Consider the following 26974-nt stretch of genomic DNA (forward strand, 5'->3'; position numbering starts at 1 on the left):
TGTGCATAGGTGTAGTGCAAAACAATCTGGGAATCCAGGAAACGATTATACGCATTGATGCAGAATTGAATTACACCTCTTTGCAGACTTAGGGGTCTATTTACTAAGCAGTGTTAGGAGACAGAGTGAAAAGTGATTAGGTGCCAGCCAATAAGCTCCCAACTGGCATTTTTCAAATACAGCCTATGAGATGGCAGTTAGCAGCTGATTGGCTGGCACCTTATCACTTTTCACTCAGTCTCCTAACACTGCTTAGTAAATAGACCCTCATATCTTGCGTATTTTTGCACTGCACATGCTTAGGAACTGAGGGCCTGATTCAGAGCCGAACGCTCGCTCGCTCTGAATCAGGGCCCTCCTACCTATTATTGGAGCGGCCTCCCGGCCGCTCGCTTAGCTGAGGGTGACCACCCACAGCTTATGCGAGCGGCCAAAAAGATGTTCGCGATGGACAAGACCATCGCGACCATCGGGCTTGCGACGAAACCCAGCGGTAGGGTCTCGCTGCCGCAAGCCCAGGAGTGCTTTTGACTCTATCAGAGCCAAAAGCACTCCCACTGACATCACTAGTGATGTCAGTGGGGCCGGACCCAGATGGTAGGCGTTCCCATGGGAACGCCTCCGTCTGGGCAGCCATGCCCCCGGCATACCCACCAAAGGGGGCGTGCTGTCACTCACCATCGACAGCACGCCCCCTTTGGTGCGAGAACCATAGAGACGGCTTGGCCGTCGCTATTCGGGTCTCGCGCATGCGCACAACGGAGCTCCCTCCGTCGTGCGCATGCACACTAGGGCACCATAGGCCCGCTTGCAAGGGCTCAGTGCTCGCGAGCGGGTCTGAATCAGGCCCTGAGCGCATACAAGTACAGGCAATGCAGGGTCCTACCACTTTCATTTGCAATAACACTTATGACTGAAGAGGTGGAAATTGGTGTTATTGGTATCTTTTGTACAGATGCGTCCTCACACATCTAGCCTCAATGTCAAGCCCAAGCAGTGCGACATGCCTGCCGCGAGTGAGCCGCCAGGTCCTTTGCAACTCTGTTAACGTCGGGCATCTCTTTTTCAAAAAAAGGAGTCTTAGGGCTTGATTCAGCAAGGAACGCAGTTGCTTATACGCATGCAATCGATTAATTTGCACTGCGCATGCGTATGCATCACATGCTGCTATTGGGACTGCGTTCGCAGAGGATACACAGACCCATGGCAGAGTGATTGACAGGAAGTGTCGTTTGTGGGCGTGCATAAATTAGCCCCTGCGATACCAGATGCCACCTGAGGTCTCATAGCGTGCGCAGAAGCAATTCCTGAGTGAGGTCTGACCTGCATTAACCGTGCGTATGGGTCGGATGTTACTTGATATTACAGATTGTTTCTCTATATTGGCCAAATATATGGATTTAAGTAAGGGAAAGTGGGCGTCCTTATGGCAGGCTGTGATCGCAATGTGAATGCAAACATTTACATGTCACTGCTGATATTAGCAACTGCGCTGCGTGCGTATAAGCAGAATGGCGATCCATAGTGAATCAGGCCCTTAGTTGTAACTCGACTCCATAAGACTGTACTGATTAATTTTATATGGGACAGTTGTATATCTGTGTGCAACTGAGGGCCTGATTCTGACCCGGCCCCACTGACATCACGAGTGATGTCAGTGGGAGAGATTTCGGCTCTGTTAGAGCCGAAATCTCTCTGGGGCTTGCGGCAACGAGACCCTACCACAAGGGTCTCGTCGCAAGCCCGATGGTTGCGATGGTCTTGACCATCGCGACCACCTTCCTGGCTGCTCGCTATAGCTGTGGGTGGTCACCCACAGCTATGCAAGCGGCCAGGAGGCCGTTCTAAAAAAAAAATGGCCCGGCCCTGATTCAGAGCGATTGCTCTGTCAGAGCGTCCAGCTCTGAATCGGGGCCTGAGTCTGTATATGAAGCACGGAACTTTGCTTGGAAAAAAGCTTGGTCTGCTGCATCGTAGCACTTTGTATATAGATTCAGATACAGGACCCGCTACCCCGAGAGGGGCTGTTTTGCACGACTGCAGCAATGATGTGTGAGGACGCATCTGTAAGTAGAGTTCAGTGAGGATGCAGATGCGGTCTATGCAAAGTTCCCTAATGTGAAAATACGCTTGTTTGGAGGTATATCTTTTGCTCCTAATATAGGGTAGGAGCAAGTGTGCATTGACTGATGACTAGTAGCAAAACAAGTGTACACATAGAGACAGACGCATTGCAAGATTCGTACATACAGGTAAATATAAGCATTTTTCCAGGCGTGCCGTTTGGGGGCATTACATGCTCAATTTATTTTCAACTCTCTATCTGTCCCATGGTGCGCTGGTCAAAAAAAAAAAAGTCAACACTATTAACCAAAATCACAATGATATCCAGGGTCCAGCATGTATATAAAAAAATATTATCTAGATAACCTCCTTAGACTGTATGCATCTTACCATTAGATTTGTCATTTTTGGATGCTTGTTGTGACCCTGCATTGGTGGAGAGATCCTCAGGCATTGGCATGGGTTCATCATTGTCATCCAAACCATCACTTAATGCAGGACTTTGGTTTCCTGTGTGGTGAGAAGTCAGATCATAAGAATAAAACTTTCAAATAAAATAAAAATAGGCAGCATATTGCACTGATAGCAGAAATACTAGTAGAGTGATGGAGTATTTATTTCCCAGTATATGACAAACAGCAAAAGTCACCCCAAAGACTTTCGATGTTGGAAGCCATGTGCTAATGCACTGCCTCCTCCAAGGAGCGAAGGCAGTTTAACTTGATGGTCACTAGAACCTGCCAGAGTCATTTGACAGGCTGGACCATGTGTGGCATCTCCATGCATCTTTACTCCCTAGCGTTCCATGGAGATACCTGACGCAGGATACTCACAGCATACAGAGCTGTTGGATGTAGTCAAGATCCCAATGGTCACAATACCGTCAGCGGCATCCCAACGATCACAATCCGACAGATTCAGACGGTGAGTAAAAGGGTTAGGTTTAGGGTTAGGCACTAGGGGGAGGGTTAGGCACTATGGGGAGGACTAGGTTTAGGCTGCTGTAGGAGATGGTATGGGTTAGGTTATGGCAGGGGATGGTTAGGGTTAGGCTGCGGGAAGGGTGGATTAGGGTTAGGCTGCGGGAGTGGATGGATAGGATTAGGCTGCAGTAGAAGATGACTAGGGTTAGGCTGAGGGAGGGGTGGGTTAGGGTTAGGCTGCGAGAGGGGATGGCTAGGGTTAGGCTGCGGGAGGGAATGGCTAGGGTTTAGATTGGGGTTAGAATATTTACCAAAATCCAACGTGATTTTGATCGTTGAGATGCTGCTTTTGGTATTTTTTCTGACCGTTGGGGTTCAGTACACTACAAGACCCAGCAACACCCTAAGCTCTAGGCTGACGTTACTTAAATATAACATACAATACATTGTCTAGTGTGTACCCAGCTTTACTCTAATTATAATTACGCATCTAAGACCCTGCACAATATCCGCCTCATAGGTACAATGAATCTTTTATAGAGGCCGTCCATGCTGTGGACCAAAATGCTTATGTTTAATGTCTGGCAAATCATACTTATGAGTCTGGTGCATGTATATTATGGCTATACTCCTTCATAGGCTATCATTGTAGACAGCTTTCAAGCAGAACACAAATAGCTGTGCTATAGAGAAAGAAAAAAAACATGCCGCAACGTTAGTGCAACGTAAAGGGAGAGATTTATCAAACCTTTGAAAGAGGACAAGTGGAGGTGTTGCTTATAGTAACTAGTCAGATTTAACCTATTGGTTGATATGGGCAATACCTCCACTTGTCTGCTTTAGAAGGTTTGATCAATCTTCTCGAAAAAGTGATGCAGCATAGATTAAAAAAGCAAAAAACAAACACCACCACACCACCATGTGTTCTACATCACTGGTCTGCATGATGAGGCCACTGCATGCATCTTATATGTAGAAAATCTTCTAAAAACAATGGGGGTGATGTATCAATCTTTGGAGAGTGATAAGGTGGAGACAGATAACGTACAAACCAATCAGCTCCTAACTGCATCTTTACAGGCTATGTTTAAAAAATGACAGGAGCTGATTGGTTGATACTTTGGGGGAGATGTACTAAGCTCTGATAATAGATAAAGTGCAGAATGATAAACTGCCAGCCACTCAGCTCCCAACTGTCATGTTACAGGCTGTGTTTGAAAAATGACAGTTGGGAGCTGATTGGCTGGTGGTTTATCACTCTCCACTTTATCACTTTTCAGAGCTTAGTACATCTGGCCCTTTATCTCTCTCCACTTTATATCTTTCCAGGGTTTAATACATATCCCCCAATGTCCTTTTTTTTTTGGGGGGGGGGGGAATTATCCTACTGTATCTAACCACTTCTTTATAAAGTTTGAAAATAACGTACTAGAAAGATAAAAGTTACGCATTATACTTGGCCGGATCCTAGTACTGTACGTGTGACTAAATAAAGTTAATGGTTTAATCTATTGAAAGGGATGGGTAAATGGACAGGTACAGTAGTGCTAAATAAGACGATTTGCTCTAGAGTATCACAGCTTCCTACATTGAATAAGCACAGACGAAATGGTTGCACCAGAGTGCACAGATGTGTATTTGTGCTTTACACTTCCCGTCATTAGTGTTACATAGAGCACATCATGTCTTCTGCTCAGACACGAACTTCTGCTGACAGCTTAAGAAAGCTGATGCTCACTGCAGGCAAAAGACTGCCAGTTAGCACAGATAACATCTCTGCCTTTTGGTTCCCTGGAAGTGCCGGATATTGTTCCGTTAAATATATCTCACTTTGCTCATTTCATTTCACAACTGCAACAGTTCTTACCATCAGATATTAGTTTCAGAATAGGCAGAGATGTGTGGGCTAAAATGAGGTTAGTGTGGGCTGGCCTTCTTTTTTGCCACTTGTAAGTGCTACATTTCCCAAAAATAGTGACATGATATGCCTAAGCCTCTTGCAGTACAATTTACTCAGAGCTGTACTTAGCATCTATAAGAAAAAAATTATTCAAACCAAGATAAGTAGAACTGTATGAAAGAGTGTAAAACCTTTAAAGCCAAAATATAAATAAATGTACTGACAAAGCTAAAAATTGGACTACAACTGTTAAAGCTGACATAACATTACTTAAGCAGATAGAACATTATTAATTGAACATATATGCGACAGAAATGTTGAGTAACAAATAGGAGATGCCATATGCTATAAGAGGGGATGCAGTCGGCATCTCGGCAGTCAGGATGCAGCCTGTCAGAATCCCAGCGCTGGAATCCCAACAACAGTCTGAATCCTGGCTCCAGAACCCCGACCGCTGACATCCCACGGTGAGTATTAGGGTTAGGTTTAGGGTTAACAATTAGGGATAGGTACTAGTGGGAGGGTTAGGGTAAGGCCGGAGGAGGGGGGATGGTTAGGGTTAGGCTGCAGGAGGGGAATGTTAGTGTTAGGCTGCGGGAATGGTGGGTTAGGGGGAGAGTTAGGGTTTACGGTTAGGATACTTACCAAATTCTGGTGGGATTCTGACAGTCGGGATGCCGCTGCCGGTATTCTGACCGTTGGCATCCTGACCGCCCGGATCCCATATCCAACCCTATCAGAGCATATACATAGAGACAGATACATTGTTATGCAGCAGCACAGCACCTTTCATATGGTAAGTTTGCATAGCAAAGCCAAATGTTTGAATGACATTTTATGGAGAATGCCTTGACAACTTCATCGGAGGTAGGAACCAGGGGCCACATAGAGAATTGAACAGTATTTGCATTTACCATGTAAAAGTCAATTAAAACCTGACACAAATAAAAATTGAAAGTACTCTAATTAGGTTTAAAATAACAACGTGTCTTCCACTTTAAAGATCAAATAGTAGTATGCTTTTGTGCTACAGACCGATTGAATATATAAATGTAATAATATGATTGGACTCGGGCAACCAGACAACTAATAGTAGTACTATCAGTAGGAAGGATTCAGATGCACTCAAGCCAATCAGAAGTGGTCCCTTATTGCCATAATCATCATCAATTCCTATTTTGTATCAGGTGTTGAGCACCTGCCAGGATCCCCCTCCTGACAGGCACATATGTGTCTTTCTTACAGCCAACATAGCATACATTTGCACTAACATACCCTTACTGTACTTGTGCCAAGCTTGTACGCTCCTTTCATCTTCCATTTCTTCTAACTAAGCATAAGGAGATGTATAAGCGCAAGATGCATCCCAGTTTGGGATCAAATTTGCTCAGAAGCTACAAAAAAATAATTACCCTTTCCCTCAATAATAGAACTTTGGATCAATCAAATATCTTGCGTACAAACAACATTTGACACAGGCCACCACCATAAGGTAAATGTGTATTATTAATTATAGTCCATTTAAAACGAGCAGACTCCAGACACAATCTGGAGCCACAAAGTACAATCACCACAGTCAAAGAAGAATCAGATTCACCTTATTCTGAATGTTTTTTCTCCTCATAATTCAGTGATTCCCAATCTCGGTCCTCAAGGCACACTAGCAGTCCTGGTTTTAGTGATATCCATGCTTGAGCACAGATGGTTAAATAAAAATAATTCAGGTACCTGTACTAAATAAGTCACCTGTGCTCAAGTATGGCTATCCTTAAAACCTGGGCTGTTAGTGTGCTTTGAGGACCGTGGTTGGGAACCCCTGCCATAATCACTATAACAGACACATAGGATTTATTTTGCAACTAAAACTTACTATATATTTTGAACCATTGTAGAATGTATCCACCGCCACCGGTAAATACATTTGAAAAAATTAACAAACTTCTCCCTTCCTGTGATAGATACTGTATAGTATTCAGACATTCGTAGAGGCCTAACTCCACTACTGCACTTTGAGGCCGTTGCAGAACACAAGTCACAAGTAATTGCTCTCATTTTGAGGACACACAACTATATTCGCCATATATGCACAGTTGCAAACATCTCTGCAATCAAACCTCTATCTATATGCCTGGTTTTTGTGTATTTCTACAGTTATAATGTACAGGCACAGAGGTACAGATGTGCCCTCATACACCTATCCTTTATGTGCCATATGCCTGGTGCGACTTAGATGCTCTGCCAAGGGTAGTCATAGGCAAACGCAGGGGGGGGGTTTCCGGTTACATGGAAACCCCCCTCCCCAGCCCACACCATGACCACAATAAAAATATTAATATAATAGAATATTACTAATGATGCATGTTCTTCTAAGTATCACAAATGAAATAATTAGCACCACCTGTAGATCTTTTAACATGTGTCAGCCAGTAATAAATACACCTGTGCATCAACTAGGGAATCTAGAAAACATGCACTGTTAGGGGTGCACTGCTTTAGACCATCAATAGGGTTAATTATTAATACCATATAATAATACACTATCCAGTGTATTTATGTCCAGGGCAATGCTAGGTTCTTCTGCTGCTCCCCCAGACTCCAGGCCTTGCTCCCATGCCCTGGAATGAAGCCCACATCTGAAACAAAACCATTCAGCTCAGACAGGATGGCCCTACTGATGCATTTAATGGCTTGGTGTGATCACTGATCCTGTATATGCTGGAATTATGACACTCAAAAGTTCAAAACACTTTGTATGGTGCATTTTAAAGCTGGATAAGTGCTGATTATGCTCTCTTCATGGACTCATAAAAACATGTATTTGGAAACCCCCCTTTAAAAATCCTGCGTTTGCCACTGGTAGTGATTCTGGAAGTGAGTTCTTCTTCCTGAACATTTTTTACCTAGATCGCTAATAGTGTACTAAGGGTCTGATTCAGAGCTTTATACTGCATGTGTGCACTAATATCATACTTGCCGTCATTCCGGCTGCACAGCGGCGGATGGCCGCAGGGCAGCATAGGTGGGTTGTGCGGCCGGCATGATATGGTCATCCAGGCCACGCCCCCCGCTGTACAATGCCGAAATTACAACCATCGTATAGCAGGGGCCTGGGCTACGATGACTCGATTTAGCGCGGATCGCGTCATCCCCCCGGACCGCCCACTTGTGCTTGGTAAGTTGGCGGCTTACTCAGATGGATGATGGTTGTGACAGTTTCGACCATCTTTATCCGATGTGGCTTCTTCGGTCGCAGCAAACGGAGCTGCAGTGCCATCAGGAGGCATCTTTTTTCTTCAGATGCCTCCTGCGGCGTTACCCTATTTTCGCAGCAATGCTGCGCATTAAGTTGAAAAATTAATGAAAATGAACATCATCTGGGTAATAAGGTAAAAAGACAGTTACTATAAAGTAGGACCTCTCTCTTTTGCCTTTTTACCCAGAATACATACCACAGTATTTCCTGAATTTGTGGCTTAATTTGTTAATAGCATACAGTGGCTAATAGTATACTAAGTACTTAAGATTAGGATAGCACATTAAGAGGCATATTTTAAGAACAAGTTGCCAAGTTCGTACGGACACAAATTGGCAAACACAAGTTGATGCAAGTGACTGGCACCAAGAGACATGGGGGTCTATTTACTAAGCTTTGCTAGGAGATAAAGTGAACAGAGTTAAGGTACCAGCCAATTAGCTCCTAACACAGGCACAGGCACATCATGTCACAGGCTGTATTTGAAAAATGACAGTTAGGAGCTCTATCTCCTATCAAAGCTTAGCAAATAGATCCGATGGCCCCTGTTGTGCTGCGAAATAAGAAAACCCCAAACTGGATTTATTATAAGCATGCATGCCTCATCTGAGAAAGCTGCTGTCAGCATAAGACGAAATGGGCAGTTTTTATTAAATATATTTTTATAAATATGCAAGAAGAAGAAAAAAATGAGTAAAATCACCCAGAATATGCATATATGCAAACTAAACTATGGGGGCAATTCAATTCAGCGCAATGCTGAATAACCCTGAGAAGGAGTTCCCGAAGCTATTCAATTCACTGGGTTGTTAGCTTGACTAAAGGATTTCTTCTCACACCCCCAAGGGTGCGAGCAGAAATCTGACTAAGGTGCCGGTCGCAATGCTGTTTTTCAGCTTAGCGCGACACTGACAGCCTAACAGCTCGCACTTTAGTCGGAAAATCCCGGTTACCTTGACTAACCACCCAGCTTTAGTCACACTCCGACTTAAGTGGCTTTAGTCAGACTTAACAGCGCAGTGAATTGAATAGCTCTATGCTTATATTGGATTAATTTGACCTGAAACATAAGGCCCAATTCAGACCTGCTCACTAAGAAACGTTCACACACAGACAGACGATTTTTGCAATCTGCACATGCGCGAACCAGTCGGAGTGATCGGTAAGTGTTCGCTTGCCGCGCAGAATGAGTGACAGGAGAAGCCGTTTGCGGGTGGTGACAGGGGCTGGCCATTAAAAACGGGTGAGTGGAGGTGCAAACGAAGGCGTGCCTGAGCGTCTCAACGCCGTTTTAGAGGCGTACATAATTAAGAGGCAGCGTGAGGTGTTGACTTCGTCTTGCCCATTACAAAATCTTGGTTCTTTTACTTTTCAAGTATTCAGCTATAGATTTATATGGTAGACTTTGAAAGTGGATGCATTGTTGTTTTTCCATATGACTATATACTGTATGCTATGAAAGGTATGGTGTAAGGTTATAAAACCTGACTAGATGATCCTATGAGCATATTTGTGAATTGGAGACAAGTCATCACCTGTGCATGTACCCCAATAAGATCAGCTGTTTAATGGATCCAATTCATTTTCTTTTAATGCAGCACATCACCAGCTTGAGTACAATTTCTTTGTTCATACTTTCACCCGTACTGGTGCATAACATTATATATAGGGGGCAGAGCCAGCACACTATAAAAAACAAAGCAAGTCAGGGGACAGCGCTCTGGTGATCATCCTAACCATTATGGAGCATACATGCCAGGTCGGTCCAGCAGGGAGGGTGCAGGCGGCTGTAATGGGCGGAGCAGGGTCATATCCGCCCGTTCGCATCATCGCAGCCCCGCCCCCGCTTTATAATGCCGAAATTAACGGCATTACAAAGCAGGGGGCGGGGTTACGATGATGCAATTTAGCGCGAATCGCGTCATCATCACCCGAACCGCCCACTTTTACATGCGGTCGCAGGGGGCGGCGGCCGTTGCGAGAGACTTGCCTCCTCTTGCGGGGTGTCTGGAGCGGCACCCGATTTTTGGGAGGTTCCCAACAGTCCCGGGAGAGTGGGCAAGTATGTTATGGAGTATGCGGGATCACATACACAATCTCACAAGTGTCTAGGTGCGTATCCACTAGACAATTAAAATGAGCGATTGAATGATTACGACATCGTTATCGTTCAATCATTCATTAATTATTCATAGATCGTGCATTAAAATGTCGAAATAGCCCAGCAATGCGCGTTCCCGCTGCACGTTTTTGATATCAATCGTCGCCTGAACATGCTGGCTTACCTGCTGATACCGACAAGTTGTGCATGTTCAGGGATGAGGGAGGGTGTCTACACTGAACAACATATCGTTCAATGTAGGCAAATTATCCACTGCACAGGCTGGAGAACGATTGCATGATTACAATGTTATAATCGTACAGTCGTTCTACTCTCGTGTAGTGGATACGCACCTTCTTTTTAAAATAACTGTTTGTTTGTAAATACATTTTATTACCTTGATAATATGTGGGCTATGTAATCCATGTCTTATTGCATGTTACAAAAAAAAAAAGCTTCCAAGTAGCAAGAATGCCTACCTGAATCCACATGTATTAAATATGTTATATTGAATGAATTAAAATAATGTTTTAATGGTAGTAAATTGAATCCAGAGTTATTTAGAATTTGACAGTTATTATTAATCTATTATATTAAAAAACTATGTTTCAAGGAGGGGAATTATCAGTCATGGCGCTCAATCCAATTAGCCGCGAGTCCCTTTGCCGCATGAGTAAGTGCGGCTTTATGCCACAATTACGGTACTGCCAGACTTGCAGATTTTTCTTTGCAGTCCCATAGTGCTCCAGGATGAGATTGGGCCACAAAGGGGGGTGAGTTGCTGTGCCACAGCCCGCGTTTCTACTCTGTTGCAACGGAAACTCACCCCCTTTGCAGCTAATTGGATTGAGCCCTATGAGTAGTCTAAGATGTACCCGATTCAATTTCCAACACAACCTGCCTTTATCCAGGCAATCTACTTTCATTTCTCCTTTTGCTTTCACATGGGGAAATAAATGCTTGTTTTGCTTATGTGCTTTTAACATCGCCAAAGAATGCAATCCTGCTTCCTCATGTGACTCTGTATTCGATGGGAAAACTTGTCACCATGGTGTGATAAGCACAAAAAAATATATTTGTATATGTCATAATACTTATTTTACAATACATTGAAAAACTATATGGACATAATTTTCAAAATCAGACACCTCATTTATTTCTGGAGAGGATAAATGGACAAACACGTAACACTTAGGGGGAGATGCACCAAGCCTTGGAGAGTTATAGCATGGAGTAGATGTCCATATAAACCAATCAGCTTCTAATTGTCCTATCAAAGTCTGTGCCAGGTAAATGACAGTTAGAAGCTAATTGGTTGCTTTGGGCAAATTTACCTTTATCTCTGGGGAGATATCTCAAACCGTGGAGATAAAATGGAGAGAGATAAAGTACCAACCAGTGAGCTTCTAAAGTTGGGTACACACTATACCATGTATCATGCAATATATCGTTCTGACATGGTTCAGAACGATATATCGTACACATGGTATATCGTGCATGTCCGATCTCTCGTTAACTACGGCCGTTCATCGCAACATCCAATCTACTGTTGTGCATGGCAGATGGGGCGATGCATTGAACGATGTGGTGCTGTTACATGCAGCATGTAACGACACTTCCGTCATATACCAGATCGCGCAGTGTGTACAGCGCACGCAATGTATCATTACATCCCATCGCACCATCGCTGGGTTGCACCATCGCATGGTTTTTGTACCCAGCTTAACTGTCATTTTACCAGTGGATTGAGATAAAGGGGTAAATTTATCACAGGTCGATTTGATGGTCCATTTGAGGAGTGATTCAGCTCTTCTCAAATCGACTCAAATCGAATTGTGTCTAAACCGTTTTTTCACTAGATTTACTATAGTTCGATTTGTTTTGCGATTTGCAAAACAAATTCGATTTGATTCGGTTTTGAACAGTGATTTGCAGTTCGATTTGACATGTTCATGTCCAAATCGAATGGCAAATCACACTTCAAACCGAACTGCAAATCCCCAACAGCATAGAACTGCTTCATGCTTTCACTTTCAGCATGAACAATTCGTTCTCACACAGATACATGCAGACATCAGTGAGATGCCTGCATGTATCTGACTGTAAAAAGTAAATAAAGAGTTAAAAGTAAAAAAAGAACCAGCCCTGGACTTTGCAAAACCAGTTCTGGTTGACTAAGTACAGGGACAAAATAAAGTAGGGTCTCCCTCTACTTAGTACAACCAGCACTGGGCTATGGGAATCAGTGCTGGTTCTGGAATTACAGGGAAACATTTGCGTAGTGTCTCCCTGTAATTCACAGAACCAGCTCTGGACCCTTTCTAACGGGGGACTGATGCTCCCTGGCCTGGGCTGACTAGCGGTCAGGGATCCCTGGCCTGGGCTGACTAGCGGTCAGGGCTGATGCAGCGGCTGAGGGGCCCGGTGATAGGGCTCCCCTGGCTGTGGCATCAGTCCCCTGTTAGAAAGGGTCCAGGGCTGGTTCTGTGAATTACAGGAGACCCTATGCAAATTTTTCCCTCTAATTCCAGAACCAGCACTGATTCCCATAGCCCAGTGCTGCTTGTACGAAGTAGAGGGAGACCCTACGTCATTTTTTCCCTGTACTTAGTCAACCAGAACTGGGTTTGCAAAGTCCGGGGCTGGTTGTGTTTTGGGGGGGACCTCAAGTCAATTTTTTTTTACTTTTAACTCTTTATTTACTTTTTACAGTCAGATACATGCAGGCATCTCACTGATGTCTGCATGTATCTGTGTCAATCCAACCTGCTCATGCTCAAATCAAAAGCATGAAGCAGGTCTACTCAGTTTGATTTGAAGTCCGATTTTGAGGACGATTTCAAATCGAATGATAGTAAATAAGGGTTTTGTGTGTTGGGCTATGTAAAAGTACCAATGTTTTACCGATGTTCGATTTGAGGTCGATTTGACTAAAATTCGATTTGAAATTTGATTTTACATGCGATTTGGCCTTTAGTAAATACTCAAAAGCAAAATCGAATACAAATTGAATGAAAATCGCACCTCAAATCACTCAAAATGCAAAATCGACCTTTAGTAAATTTACCCCAAAGTATCAACAAATCACCTCCTAAATGTCACTTTACAGGCTTGTGTTGAAAAAAATTACAGTTAAGAGTTTATTGGTTGGTACTTTATCTCTCTCCACATTATCTCTCCAAGGCTTGGAAGAATCATCAAAGTTGGAGGTTATGAATAAGCCAGGGAAAATTATATAAATTACCAGTGCTGGGGATGATGGGGATGAAATACCAGGGGGGGGGGGCTTTAAATATTATTATTATATGATATTATTATCATTTATTTATATAGCGCCAGCATATACTATTGCACATTACAATTAGGAACAAACCCAGTATTGAAATTAGACTGGGTACTAACAGACAGACAAAGAGTTAATAGGGACATGCTCCCAAGCTTACTACCTATAGGGAAATTGGGAGATAAATGAAGGGGTTATGAAAGAAGAAATGAGTGGAGACAACTGTATATAACTGATTTCTTCCAATTTATTTAATACAATGCCTGGAGATTTTGGAGAACATGGCTGGAGGAAGGTCTAGCACTCTTAAACCATTAGGCATGTGCCGTGTATTCTGATCATGCCCCTATTGACTGTACTGATGTTCTGTGGCAGCATATGCACTTTTAAACCAACAGGGATGGAGGGTACGGACGAGGTGATGCTGACTCTGAGTGCCGTGGCACTTTGCTACACCACTATATGCCAATAGAGATTACTGTATATAAGATCCTTATAAGGCACATAGACACAAGGGCAGAAGACAATATGTACATACAGTATTCCCACTGCTTGTGCAATACACCATTTTGTAAAGAAGATGTCCATTCATCTGAAACCCCCTTTTCCAAACTACTACAACTGCAGGAACCTCATGCAGAGGACTGATATATGTAGGAATATACTCACAAATTCCTCTTGTATTCTGTAGGTAATATAGTTAACAAAGTTTTTAATTTGACTGAGACGTAAAAGTGGATTGATAAGCTTCAAGAGCTATCAAATTAGCTTCAATTAATTTTGTGCAGACTTTTATAGGTAGGAGCAAAAAAAAATGTGAACATCTCTACAAAAGTGGACATCACCTTTAAGTGCTGTCATATACAGTAGATGGCTAGATTTATTATAGACTGACTTTAAAAAAATCAAACATGTTTTGTATTTTATTCTCCTGAAGACTAAAGTACATGGTGTATATTTTCATCTATAATCTGCAAATCTTTATATGTTCCAGATGTACCAAATTATGGATAAATGTGCCTAATAATGCATTGTGTAACATTTCCCATAGGTTACTTGCACTCTGGTTATCCATAAGAATGCATCAAGTTGTTTCTTTTTTTTTTTTTTACTGTGAGTTCAATATAGTGCATTCTTTGTGACTATTAAGATCTTTCGCTGCAGACCGTTGTACAATTCTGTAAATACTGTAAGTCTGAAAGCAATTGCCAGAATAGATGCATTTGACATCCAAGGCCACAAAAACTATAATTCTCCCCTTTATTATTTACTGTCTGAACTAAGGTGCAGTACTGTTAATATTAGTCTTCCATTTTTTCGCTTATGGCCTCTTTGGTTAATTCAATATTTTTCTACCTTGTCCATCAATCTTTCTCCACTTCACCACTCTGAAAATCAGACTTCATTTACCATTTAGAACATTTTCCACCACCCTACATCCCCTCCAAACCATCACCATCCACTAACCTCAGACATTCCTCCATTCTGATGACCACATTCAGAAAAAGTCATTTTTTCCCAAACAGCACAAACATATTTAAATCGCCAACTCACACTCTCCAAATCTTCAAATACTTACTCACAACTCACCACTTCAGACAAGCAAGTATATTGCTGATGCCTATAGTCTTGTTCACTAATGGAGGTTTCTCAGAATTAACCTTGCTGTTACTGCTATATTCCCTTTCTTGACAGTGCCTCACCTATTATGTTAGGGGCTTCACCTCCTAATAATTCTTTATGTTTATGTAAATGTCTCATACCCTTATATCATACTGACCTACTCTCCCGATTTGGCCGGGTGCCCCCCTGGAAAAGTAGGTAAACCTCCCGGCCAGCCGCCGACCCCCCAGACCACCCGCATTGGGGAGTGGGAGGGGGCGATGACATGATTTGCATCATTATGACCCCGCCTCCTGCTTCACAAGCCTGAAAATCTCGGCATTGTGTAGCAGGGGCTGGGCCGCAATAACATGTTCCCATGGCCACGCCCCCATTGCCGAATAGTATCCCTGGCCGCACCCCCCTCTACCGCACCACGCCCCCCTGCTTGTCCTACCTGGCTGCCCCCTCCCGGAGGGGGCTGCCAGAATGTCAGAAAGTATGCCTTATGTAGCTCTGCAAGAATATGTTGGTGCTTAAAAATAAAGCAACCAGCGTCTGAGTCTCACTTTAGCATACCGCAATGGATAAGTGAGAAGAGAAGTTGATTCATAAATGGGACAGGGCCAATGATATTACAGTTACTTAAAATATATACAAAATTAGCTTTTTGGCATGTATAAGATGGCATCAGGGCACTTCCCCATGGATGTGGGAGGAGCTACAGCTGCTGTCTGTAGAAGCTATAATGTCCTGTATAAGAGCGCTGCAGTGCAATCTCAAGGTAACATCTGATCTTTTTAAAGAAACAAAAAGAGCAACTGCCCACATTTGACGTTTGCTATCTGACAGCAGCAAGACTGTATTATTTTATTTATTTTCCCTTTTACTGTTGCACACACTGAAACATTATAATATTCACGCTGTTCCATTTAAATATATCTTCATATTTTTATATTGCCTTTTAGAATAATTTTCCATGACCTCACCTGACATTTGGGTCATATCCTGTGCCTCATCTGTTTCCATGTTTCTCTGATTATCTGTAAATTAAATTTTAAAGACTGTTACAACTTATTTAATAGGGATAGAAACTAATATCTTCAATTAATAAAATATTCTCCCCTTACTTTGTTTCCTTCTGTACCTGCCTGGGTATCAGACAGGAACAGACCTTGAGCCTTTCATAAAGAAAAACAGAATTACAAAGATGTATAAAGAAATATCATTAGTAGCACAGGAGGACCAAATTTGTTATTTATTGTTAATTTCCTACTGCATAATAACCCAAAATGCAAACTGACTGCAACAAAATTAAGCAGAAAATTAAATGGCCTTGGGTCATTGTAGGCACAGAATTCATTCTCTCGGCTGATCCATACTTATGTTCCTTTTAATTTACTGAGCATGCATCGATGAACCTTGAGTCAGTTTGGTGACACGCGTACAATCAGCAATCAAAAACGAAAGCAATTTGCAGAAGAATGTCTCATTTGCCCAAGCAAGGCTGCATATCTGAGCAGGAGCCGTCGCTAGCTCCATTAATAATATATACACCTCAAACAGTGGCAGATGGGTAAAACAGAAGCTCTGGTCTTGAATGTATGAAGCGTCCCATAGTCAGACCATACTGGCCCTCTTCTACTTAGGGAGAAGTGAATCTCCCAAAATAGCAAAACAAACCCGGGAGAGAGAGACAAACCAGACCTTCCTGTTTAACTTAACAGATGGCTCCATAGGTTTGGAACAAATAGTAGGAAACACTCGCCCCTCTGTTGCAACACGTAATGTTCTAAAGACTGAGTTGCAAGCAAAGGGAAACACAAGGGAAATGCAAACTTAAGGGTAGCTGGGTAGGAACTAAGTAAAAGTTTGGCTTCTGCTAAAGACCTGTGTGCTGCTACTCTCAGGTGTCTTAAGTGCACATCTGGTGACTATATACCTAAGAGGATATTGTGCCAGTTCCCCAAACCACTATTGAAATACTTATGAAAATGTTTAAAGTTTTAAGATCTTGAAAAACTCTCAGTAATATCTATCAAATACAATTAGGATATATAGTAAAGTCTCTTAGATTTAAGTCTGTTACTAAAACACATTTCAAAACATTGCATTATATATTAAAGGATTTAAAGTGTTCACTCTTTGCTTTCATTTTATTTGAGTAGATCTTCAAAGCTCATTGTGCACACACATACACAATAATTGTGCGTACAGTACATCATGTTTGAGTCCATGGTTAATGTCCTGCTGTTGAGAATACACACTAATTCAGACTTAAATAATCTTAATACTATCATCCAGCAATAACATAAATAATTATACTGCAGTATTTTTTCTTTCTTTGAGGGTCAACCAAAATAAATCATATCCCCCCCCCAACTTTCATGTATGACCCCCCCCCCCTCGCGAGTCTCTGAACCATCAAATAGTGTATGTTTATTGCTTTAAGTTTTTGAATACATGTGCAATCCCCTCTAAATAGTATCTTTAGCAATCAGCACTTATTGTGTACAGCTGAGGTGGCCAGACTTTTGATCTACTTATAAAGCTAAAAACCTTTTGTGATCTACCGAGTTCGAAAGAGGGGGCATGCAAAAATGGGGCTTGACATCGCAGCAAATCACACATTGTATCCCCAATTCAAATTACACCACACAATCTTATTCACATTACACCGCACATAGTGCCTGATTCACATTACACCACATAGTAGTGTCCCTGATTCACGTTACGACACACAGAAGTGCCCCATATACACAATGCCCACAGTAATGCCCCTTACACACGTAATGGCCACAGTAGTTCCCCTTATACAGTGTCCACTGTAGTAGTGCCCCTTATGCAATGCCCCCAGTAGTAGTGCCCCTTATGTAATGCCCCCTGTAGTAATGCCTCCGTAGTAGTGCCTCTTATGCGGTGAACCTGTAGTAGGGGGACAAAATGTGTAAGGGTTTCCCAGTTTTTTTTGAACTAGCACTGGGCTCTGTGAGCCTGTCCTGGTTTTAAAAATATGGGGAAAAATGGTGTGGGGTTCCTTGTATTTTGAAAACTAGGATTGGCTCAGAAAGCCCAGTGCTGGTTCATAAAATACTTGGTACCCCTACACATTTTGTACCCCATATTTTTTTTTCACAGAGCCCGGGGCTGGTTTTGAGTTTTTGGGGGAACACCACGCCATATATTTTTCTTAATCTTACACTTTTTTTCCTGAATTAGAGCCAGAAACATACACGGATCACACTGATCTGTGTATGTTTCTGCTAAACACGCAGCTCAGGTGGTAGTCTATTTAAAACTTCCATTTTTAACTGAGTTTGCTTAGATTACACCCGTGATTCTAATCACGATTCTTGGTAAAAACCTGTGTTGTATTCCTGTCTATGGAAAGTACCTGCGAGTTTGGCCGATGGCGTATTTACTTCTATATGTATTTTCACATGTGTTTTGCAGAGAGTTTAAAGATTTCTCACCAGAGTTTTCCTTTAGTAAGTTTGTGAATTGTAAAAAATGGCCAAACACACCCGTGATCGACCAGACATGATTCTTTGTAAATGTACCCCTTACAGTCTACAATCTATTTAGTAACATTTATATAAATACATGTTAATAAGTAATATTAATGCCAGCTTAAGTCAGCTCTTCAGTATTCATTAGGAACACTCAAATGATAAAGACTAACATACCCCTTGCTGTACATTATAAGGATAATAGCTGTCACCTTGGAAATCTATGCAGTGTAATAAAACATTCATTGTGTGCATGCAGTGATGAAAATAATGTCAGTGCATTGGGAACATCCGCTAGGAGTCCATGAGATGATATGAGTTCACACCTCACTCTCTGCGACCCCCACAACCTCACTCCAGGCACCAGCAGTACTCCCTGAGACCACCTGCTTAGCTCTGAATAAAGCGAAACAGAGTTTTCTTCCGGACTGAAACAGGTTTCTGGGATGCTACAGTGGCATGGCTGGGCCTCTGTCAATTTAACATAGCGCCTGGCTATGTTCTGTTCTGCCCCTTTATACTTATATTCTGATGTGCCAGTGTGTGTATGCCATCTTAATATTTTGTATGGTGATGGAATTCCTTGGTGACTTTCAATATTGTTATAATACACTGGCTGGGATACCTGGCGTTGCCAGGTTGCAGACCAACATTGGAGAGCATGGCATATGAACATGTGCTTGGAGGAAATAAGTAACTGTCAGTGCAGGTGCAGCGTGACAGTGGATCCTCCTACTCACTGCTCTTCCTTTGGAGCTCTGCCTGCCCCCCACTGGTACATATCAGCCTGTGTTTTCAGATCAGTGCAGTTTTAGGCACAGGAAGACATCCTGAGTGAACTTGCTTAAACCAAAATTTCAAATTAGAGACTCGACGGCATACCTGCCAACTCTCCCTCATTGTCAGGGAGACTCCCAGAAATAGCAGCAATCTCCCTGTCTCCCTGAAGAGTCTACCAATCTCCCTCATTTCACCTTACCCCCATTATGACACTGTTATATAAAATAAAATACAGAGATATATACATATATATATATATTTATATACATTCAGATGGGATCATTAGTATAATTTCCCTGCATTGCGTATAAGGCACAATGATCCCTATGGTTACATGTATTTTCTGGGAAGTATCAGTGTGTTTTCATCAACAAGTAGATCTTACTAACTGCTTTGGGGCTCATTTACATGTGGATGTAAGTCAATGTTATGACACGCCTCTCAGATGTAGTAGTACACGCCCACTTTACCGCCGCGCTCATAGGTGCTGCTTTCACAATCTCCCTGAAATACTTTTTCAAAAGTAGGCAAGTTAGCTCCATGGCCTACTTGGTGGGCACCTTGTAGACCTCCATGGCCCTGACAAACTAAAAACATAGCCAAAAACGTAATAATGGTCAAACTACACCCCATGCCAAATTTGGTGAAGCTAGGTATAAATCTCTCGCCGTGCATAAAGGATAAACAGACAGACACACACTTCTCGCTTATTATATTGATGAACAAATCTTAATATTTGTATGATATGCCAGTTTAGACATCACAGCGTGCCAATTATACACTAAAGTACCTTCACTTACTTATTTCTACTGTAAAATATCAGTTGAGGGGCTTCTACTGCACACTGTTCATTGCCACAGAAACTCCTGAGTATAAGGATACAACTTCTGTAGGTAAAACCAGAAAATCGCATTATTGCACTTCCTGGAGTACAGCCATAACAGGAGCGCGTGGGGAAGGCTTCTTCAGGTTTGTGCAAAAAAGAGCTCCAAGAAAGATAAGATAAAGCGATTGGTTGAGTTTCAATCAATCTGCCAGTGTTTGTCTGCGTGTCAGGGAAATGGTATGCTTTGCCAGGAGTCACAATGTCAACAATGAGTTTGTTGGCAGCGTGATTTTGAGTACACTGAGCCAACTTGATACTAATGTTAGTTAAAGCATTGTAACTGTGTCAGCAGTTTATAGGGGATGTATCAAACAGTGATCACACTGAACGAAAAAAAATGTGGGTCACAGGGACCCCTCACTTTAAATAATTGGGGTCCTATTCCACAGTTTCTGGGTCCCATCACAATTTATGCTCCACTACCTGTAGCGCATAAAAACTCGCTATAGCACATATGTTGTGCTGAGAATAACATGGGGAGAAGGGCACAGGAATGGGGGGGAGGGTACACAGGAGAGCAGAAGGGGTACAGACATGGAGAGAGGGTAAGAGGGGGCAAAGGAGAGCGGAAGGGGTACAGACATGGCGAGCGGGAAACAGGGGGCACAGAGGTGGGAGGACAGAGCACATGGAACAGCAGAAGGGGTACAGACATGGGGAGAGGAGAACAGCGGGCACAGGGGTGGGAGGGAAGAGTACACAGGAGAGCAGAAGGGGTACGACATGGGGAGAGGGGACCAGGGGTGGGAGAGCAGAGTAGGATTTAATAAGGGTCATAATCTATATATAAAATGAGAAACATCAAAGTTGTAACTCACTCCAAGTTGTTTTATTACCATAAGTAAAGTGTCTGCGGCATACCATAGTTATACCCTGCAACATGCACCCCTCTGTGAATAATAGGGCCCTCAGTGTCTCTAAGGCCTGACGCTGTGCCCCTCAGTGCTTCTAGGGAGGACCCTTCAGCTGAAATCTCCTTATGCTGTGGGGAGCCTTTGGCCACGGTGTTGAACAGCAGGTGGCGCCCTTTCACAGATTTCTGCAGGGTGTTTATTGAATAAGGTATGAAAGGAGCGCCATCATTCAGTTGATGGAAACAGATCTCTGTCCGTCTCATAGGTGACGCCTCCTGGCATCGGTTGTGAGGGTGCTAGAGGTAGACACAGTCTGGCTGCAGTCCCATCCCTGCCCTGTCACATGAGACTTGAACAGAAATCCCAGATAAGTATGCAGTTAACATGTGATAATACCCAGCTAACGCATAGGTCCATGAACTTTTCACGGACAGAGCGTTAAACCTCATTAACTGCACTTAAAACCCCTTTTTAACACTTGTTAAAAAGGGTTTTGGTGAAAAAAGGGAGGCTAATTTAATAACCTCAGATGATTAAGCCCTAGGCTACATCCCTTTTTCACCTGTGCAAAGTTGCTGGGTCTAAATGAATTCCCCCCTTAATATAAACATGATGATAAATCATCATATTTAAACTTATGCTGCCAACAAGGTTACAATAGTTTCATTTACATTAGTAAAGTGTTGGCTCATGGTGAATACACACAGTCAGATTTTGTAGGACGATATAAACGATAATGTTTATCATTATAGCGTTAATATCGTCCATTTGTTGGACTCTTCCAACCCCCAAACGACAGTCGGTGCATGGGCATGGATGGTCGATATCGATATCGTCCATCACCTGTGCATGCAGGCCAACCTGGTCGATATCGACCATGTTAGCCTGGTTACTATAGGGACTCACGATTCGTTATAGTCGTTTGGGGGTTGGTGCATGTGCTGGATCTTCGATATCGAACATATCTTTATCGTTGTCTGATCTGTCTGATCGCTCCGTGTGTACCCTCCATAAGTGTGCTCAAAATCGCGCTGCAGACAAACTCATTGTTGACATTGTGATTATGGGAAAATTAACTACCTCTCAATATGAGTCTGTCACTGTTACTGTAAGTATGTAACAAGGTATGTTAAATAACTGATGTTTCTTTTTTTAATTAATAACAATGTATAATAATGTACCCTGAGCAGGCATAATTATACATTTCTATGTCCTAAAACCATAGTTGCCTACTCTCCTAGAATGTCTGTGAGAGTCCCGAATTTCAGAGAGTCTACCCAGGCTACCCTCCCATATCATGCTTCCCTTTCCTTAGAAGTGGGTGGGGCGTTAATGACTAGGGGGTCATGAAGCAATGAAAAAAGTGGAGAAGTTGCCTGTAGCAACCAATCAGCATTGGTAACAGTGGCATCACAAGCGGGGTGCAGATGGTGCGGTCTGCACCCACTTAAGGGGTGACACCAAGGTGCAGACTCCCCCTCACTGACAGGAGCCGGGTGCTGCACTGCAGAATTAAGTGCAGCACTTGGTTCCTGTCACTGAGGGAGCCGACTAGCACTCCACACAGGGACCTCCTGCACCCCCATTTCCCCCTCAAGTAATAGGCACGGGGGTTTGGGCCACGTAGCCATTGCGCCTTTTTGCGTGGCCATGCCCCCATTTCCGCGAACATCATTCCTCCCCGCACCGGGTGTCACCGCGGGGAGGAACGCCACTGATTGGTAACATTTATCAAGTACATTCTATAAAATGGTAGGTAAAGCTGATTGATTGCTATGGGCAACGTCTCTACTTGTCCACTCTTTTCATTGCTTGATACATCACCCCACTAATCATAGCCCTCCCCACTGAGCAATGACAGGCCTCCATAGCCCTGCCCTCAATGTATGATGACATGAGTAATTGTGCAGCAGTGAGCAGGACCATGATGACATGTATTTTACTCCCCCCAAGGTGAGGTACAAAAAGTAGACAAGGATGCCTGTAGCAAAAAAAGATCTCCAAAAAGTTTGCCAGACTAGCCAGACACCTCCACTTTGATGAGTAAAACTCTGCACATCCTTATCAGAGGGGAAGAGTCTCTCAGAGCAGAATTTAATTTTATCTGCACGACAGTCACAAGGCAGAAAGCTCAATAAGCGTCCAATTGACTGTGCGTAGATGACTTTTCTCCCCTGAGCTGGCGCAGTTGGCTGGTGTTCACATTAGGGGTGAGCGGGTTCGGATTTCTAAAATCCGAACCCCCCCGAGCCCCCCCGATCCGAGTCCGATCCGAGTCAGGCTCGACTTTTCCCGCCTGACTCGGATCTGAAATCGAGGCAAAACGTCATCATCCCGCCTTCCGAGTCTCGCGGGTTTTGGATCCTATATAAGGTACCCGCGTCGGCGCCATTTTCTCACTCGGCTGTGGACAGTGAAGAGGGAGGGTGGGAGTTAGGGCTGTGTAGTGTAGTGTAGTGTAGTGCTGCTGTTGTCCACTACTTCAAAGTCCATAGGGGCTGGCTGTGTTGTGCTGTGCTGCTGTTGTTAATAGGGGCTGTGTCCACTACTTCAAAGTCCATAGGGGCTGGCTGGACTGTGTTGTGCAGTCAGTTCTCCATAGGGGCTGTGTCCACTCCAAAGTCCTGTGCAGTGTCCCAGTCCTAAAGGAGAGCTGTAGTGTTGTCCAGGGGGTGCTCTGTCCATCAGGGGCGCTCCCCCCAAGTGCTAAAAAAATAATATATTTTCTGTGTTTGTGAATTGTGTGCGCAGTAGCCGCACGTGCATCAACAAAGTAGTGCCAAGCGTGCGCCTGTGTCATAAGTAAAGGGCCGGCTGGCTTGACCGTTAAAGGGTGCTGTAACCCCCGAAAGTACACTCCAGTCCAAACCAAAAAAAAATTATTTTCTGTGTTTGTGAATTGTGTGCGCAGTAGCCGCACGTGCATCAACAAAGTAGTGCCAAGCGTGCGCCTGTGTCATAAGTAAAGGGCCGGCTGGCTTGACCGTTAAGGGTGCTGTAACCCCCGAAAGTACACTCCAGTCCAAACCAAAAAAAAAAATATTTTCTGTGTTTGTGAATTGTGTGCGCAGTAGCCGCACGTGCATCAACAAAGTAGTGCCAAGCGTGCGCCTGTGTCATAAGTAAAGGGCCGGCTGGCTTGACCGTTAAGGGTGCTGTAACCCCCGAAAGTACACTCCAGTCCAAACCAAAAAAAAAATTATTTTCTGTGTTTGTGAATTGTGTGCGCAGTAGCCGCACGTGCATCAACAAAGTAGTGCCAAGCGTGCGCCTGTGTCATAAGTAAAGGGCGGGCTGGCTTGACCGTTAAGGGTGCTGTAACCCCCGAAAGTACACTCCAGTCCAAACCAAAAAAAAAATTATTTTCTGTGTTTGTGAATTGTGTGCGCAGTAGCCGCACGTGCATCAACAAAGTAGTGCCAAGCGTGCACCTGTGTCATAAGTAAAGGGCCGGCTGGCTTGACCGTTAAAGGGTGCTGTAACCCCCGAAAGAACACTCCAGTCCAAACCAAAAAAAAAATTATTTTCTGTGTTTGTGAATTGTGTGCGCAGTAGCCGCACGTGCATCAACAAAGTAGAGCCAAGCGTGCGCCTGTGTCATAAGTAAAGGGCCGGATGGCTTGACCGTTAAAGGGTGCTGTAACCCCCGAAAGTACACTCCAGTCCAAACCAAAAAAAAATTATTTTCTGTGTTTGTGAATTGTGTGCGCAGTAGCCGCACGTGCATCAACAAAGTAGTGCCAAGCGTGCGCCTGTGTCATAAGTAAAGGGCCGGCTGGCTTGACCGTTAAGGGTGCTGTAACCCCCGAAAGTACACTCCAGTCCAAACCAAAAAAAAATTATTTTCTGTGTTTGTGAATTGTGTGCGCAGTAGCCGCACGTGCATCAACAAAGTAGTGCCAAGAGTGCGCCTGTGTCATAAGTAAAGGGCCGGCTGGCTTGACCGTTAAAGGGTGCTGTAACCCACAAAGTACACTCCAGTCCAAACCAAAAAAAAAATTATTTTCTGTGTTTAGCCGCACGTATATATCAAATCGATATAACATAAATGGAGGACCAAACTTTCTCCGATAAAAATAAAATAGAGAAAGATCAAGAACCACTTCCTCCTAGTGCTGAAGCTGCTGCCACTAGTCATGACATAGACGATAACATGCCATCAACGTCGTCTGCCAAGGCCGATGCCCAATGTCATAGTAGAGGGCACATACAATCCCAAATGGCAAAGTTCAGGAAAATGACCTTGAAAAAGACATTTAAATCAGCTGAAGAGAAACGTAAACTTGCCAATATGCCATTTACGACACGGAGTGGCAAGGAACGGCTAAGGTCGATCCCTAGTATGTTCATGACTAGTGGTTCAGCTTCACATGACGATGGAAGCCCTCCTCCCACTAAAAAAATCAAAAGAGTTAAGCTGGCAAAAGCACAGCGAAGAACTGTGCTTTCTAAGAAGATATCACAAATCCCCAAGGAGAGTCCAAGTGTGGTGGTGGTTGCGATGCCTGACCTTCCCAGCACTGGACGTGAAGAGGTGGCTCTTTCCACCATTTGCACGCCCCCTGCAAGTGCTGAAAGGAGCACCCACAGTCCACTTGCTGATATGCAAATTGAAGATGTCACTGTTGAAGTACAACAGGATGAGGATACTGGTGTAGCTGGCGCTGAGGAGGAAGTTGGCGAGGAGGATTCTGATGGTGATGTGGTTTGTTTAAATCAGGCTCCGGGGGAGACAGTTGTTGTCCGTGGGATGAAAAAGCCCATCACGGTCATGCCTGGGCAGAAGACCAAACATTCCACCTCTTTGGTCTGGCAATATTTCTATCCAAATCCGGACAACAACTGTCTTGCCATATGTACCATATGTAAAGGTGAAATAAGTAGGGGTAGGGACGTCAACCACCTAGGAACATCCTCCCTTATACGGCACCTGCAGCGCGTTCATAAAAAGTTACTGTCAAGTTCAGAAACTTTGGCTAAGACCGTAAGCAGTCCAGGGACACCTAAATCCCGTTGTCCTGTTGTATCCAAGCGCCTGCAAACCACACCGTCAACTCCCTCCTCGTCAATTTCCTCCTTAGTCAGGATCGGAAGTAGTCCTGCAGGCCATGTCACTGGCATGACTGACTCTCCTATCCGGGATTCCTCTGGAGGATCCTGCATTGCTACGCCTACTGCTGCCGCTGCTGCTGTTGCTGCTGCTGGGAGTCGTTCATCATCCCAGAGAGGAAGTAGGAACACCACTACTTTTACTAAACAATTGACCCTCCAACAGTCCTTAGCGAGGAGGATGAAGTACGACAGCAGTCATCCTGAAGCAAAACGTATAACTGAGGCCTTGACTGCTATGTTGGTGTTAGACGTGCGTCCGGTATCCGCCATTAGTGCAGTGGGATTTAGACAATTGATGGAGGTAGTGTGTCCCCGGTTCCAAATCCCGTCTAGATTCCACTTCACTAGGCAGGCGATACCGAGACTGTACAGAAACGTCAGAAAAAGTGTCCTCAGTGTCCTGAAAAATGCCGTTGTACACAATGTCCACTTAACCACGGACATGTGGACAAGTGGAACAGGGCAGACTAAGGACTATATGACTGTGACAGCCCACTGGGTAGATGTATCACCTTACGCAGCAACAGCAGCAGCGTCACCAGTAGCAGCATCTCAGAAACGCCAGCTCGTTACAAGGCAGGCTGTGTATCACCGGTTTCAGTAAGAGGCACACCGCCGACAACCTCTTAGAGAAACTGAGGGAAATCATCGCCCAGTGGCTTACCCCACTTAGACTCTCCTGGGGATTTGTGATATCTGACAACGCC

At 43.8% G+C, this 26974-nt stretch overlaps 1 protein-coding gene across 3 annotated transcripts in view; it reads right to left on the reverse strand.

Annotated features, from left to right (window-relative positions):
• Positions 1 to 26974, reverse strand: part of IKZF1 (IKAROS family zinc finger 1) — a 147835-nt gene that overhangs the window by 104107 nt on the left and 16754 nt on the right. For all 3 annotated transcript variants that reach the window (XM_088445624.1, XM_088445622.1, XM_088445621.1), the window contains exons 2-3: positions 16116 to 16169; positions 2455 to 2574 (exon numbers count right to left, since the gene is read on the reverse strand). In XM_088445624.1, coding sequence (XP_088301750.1) covers positions 2455 to 2574; positions 16116 to 16169 — 174 coding nt within the window. The remainder of the gene's footprint in view (positions 1 to 2454; positions 2575 to 16115; positions 16170 to 26974) is intronic.

Source organism: Taudactylus pleione, unplaced genomic scaffold, assembly GCF_031769625.1.
Source record: "Taudactylus pleione unplaced genomic scaffold, aTauple2 ptg000386l, whole genome shotgun sequence".
NCBI lineage: Eukaryota > Metazoa > Chordata > Amphibia > Anura > Myobatrachidae > Taudactylus > Taudactylus pleione.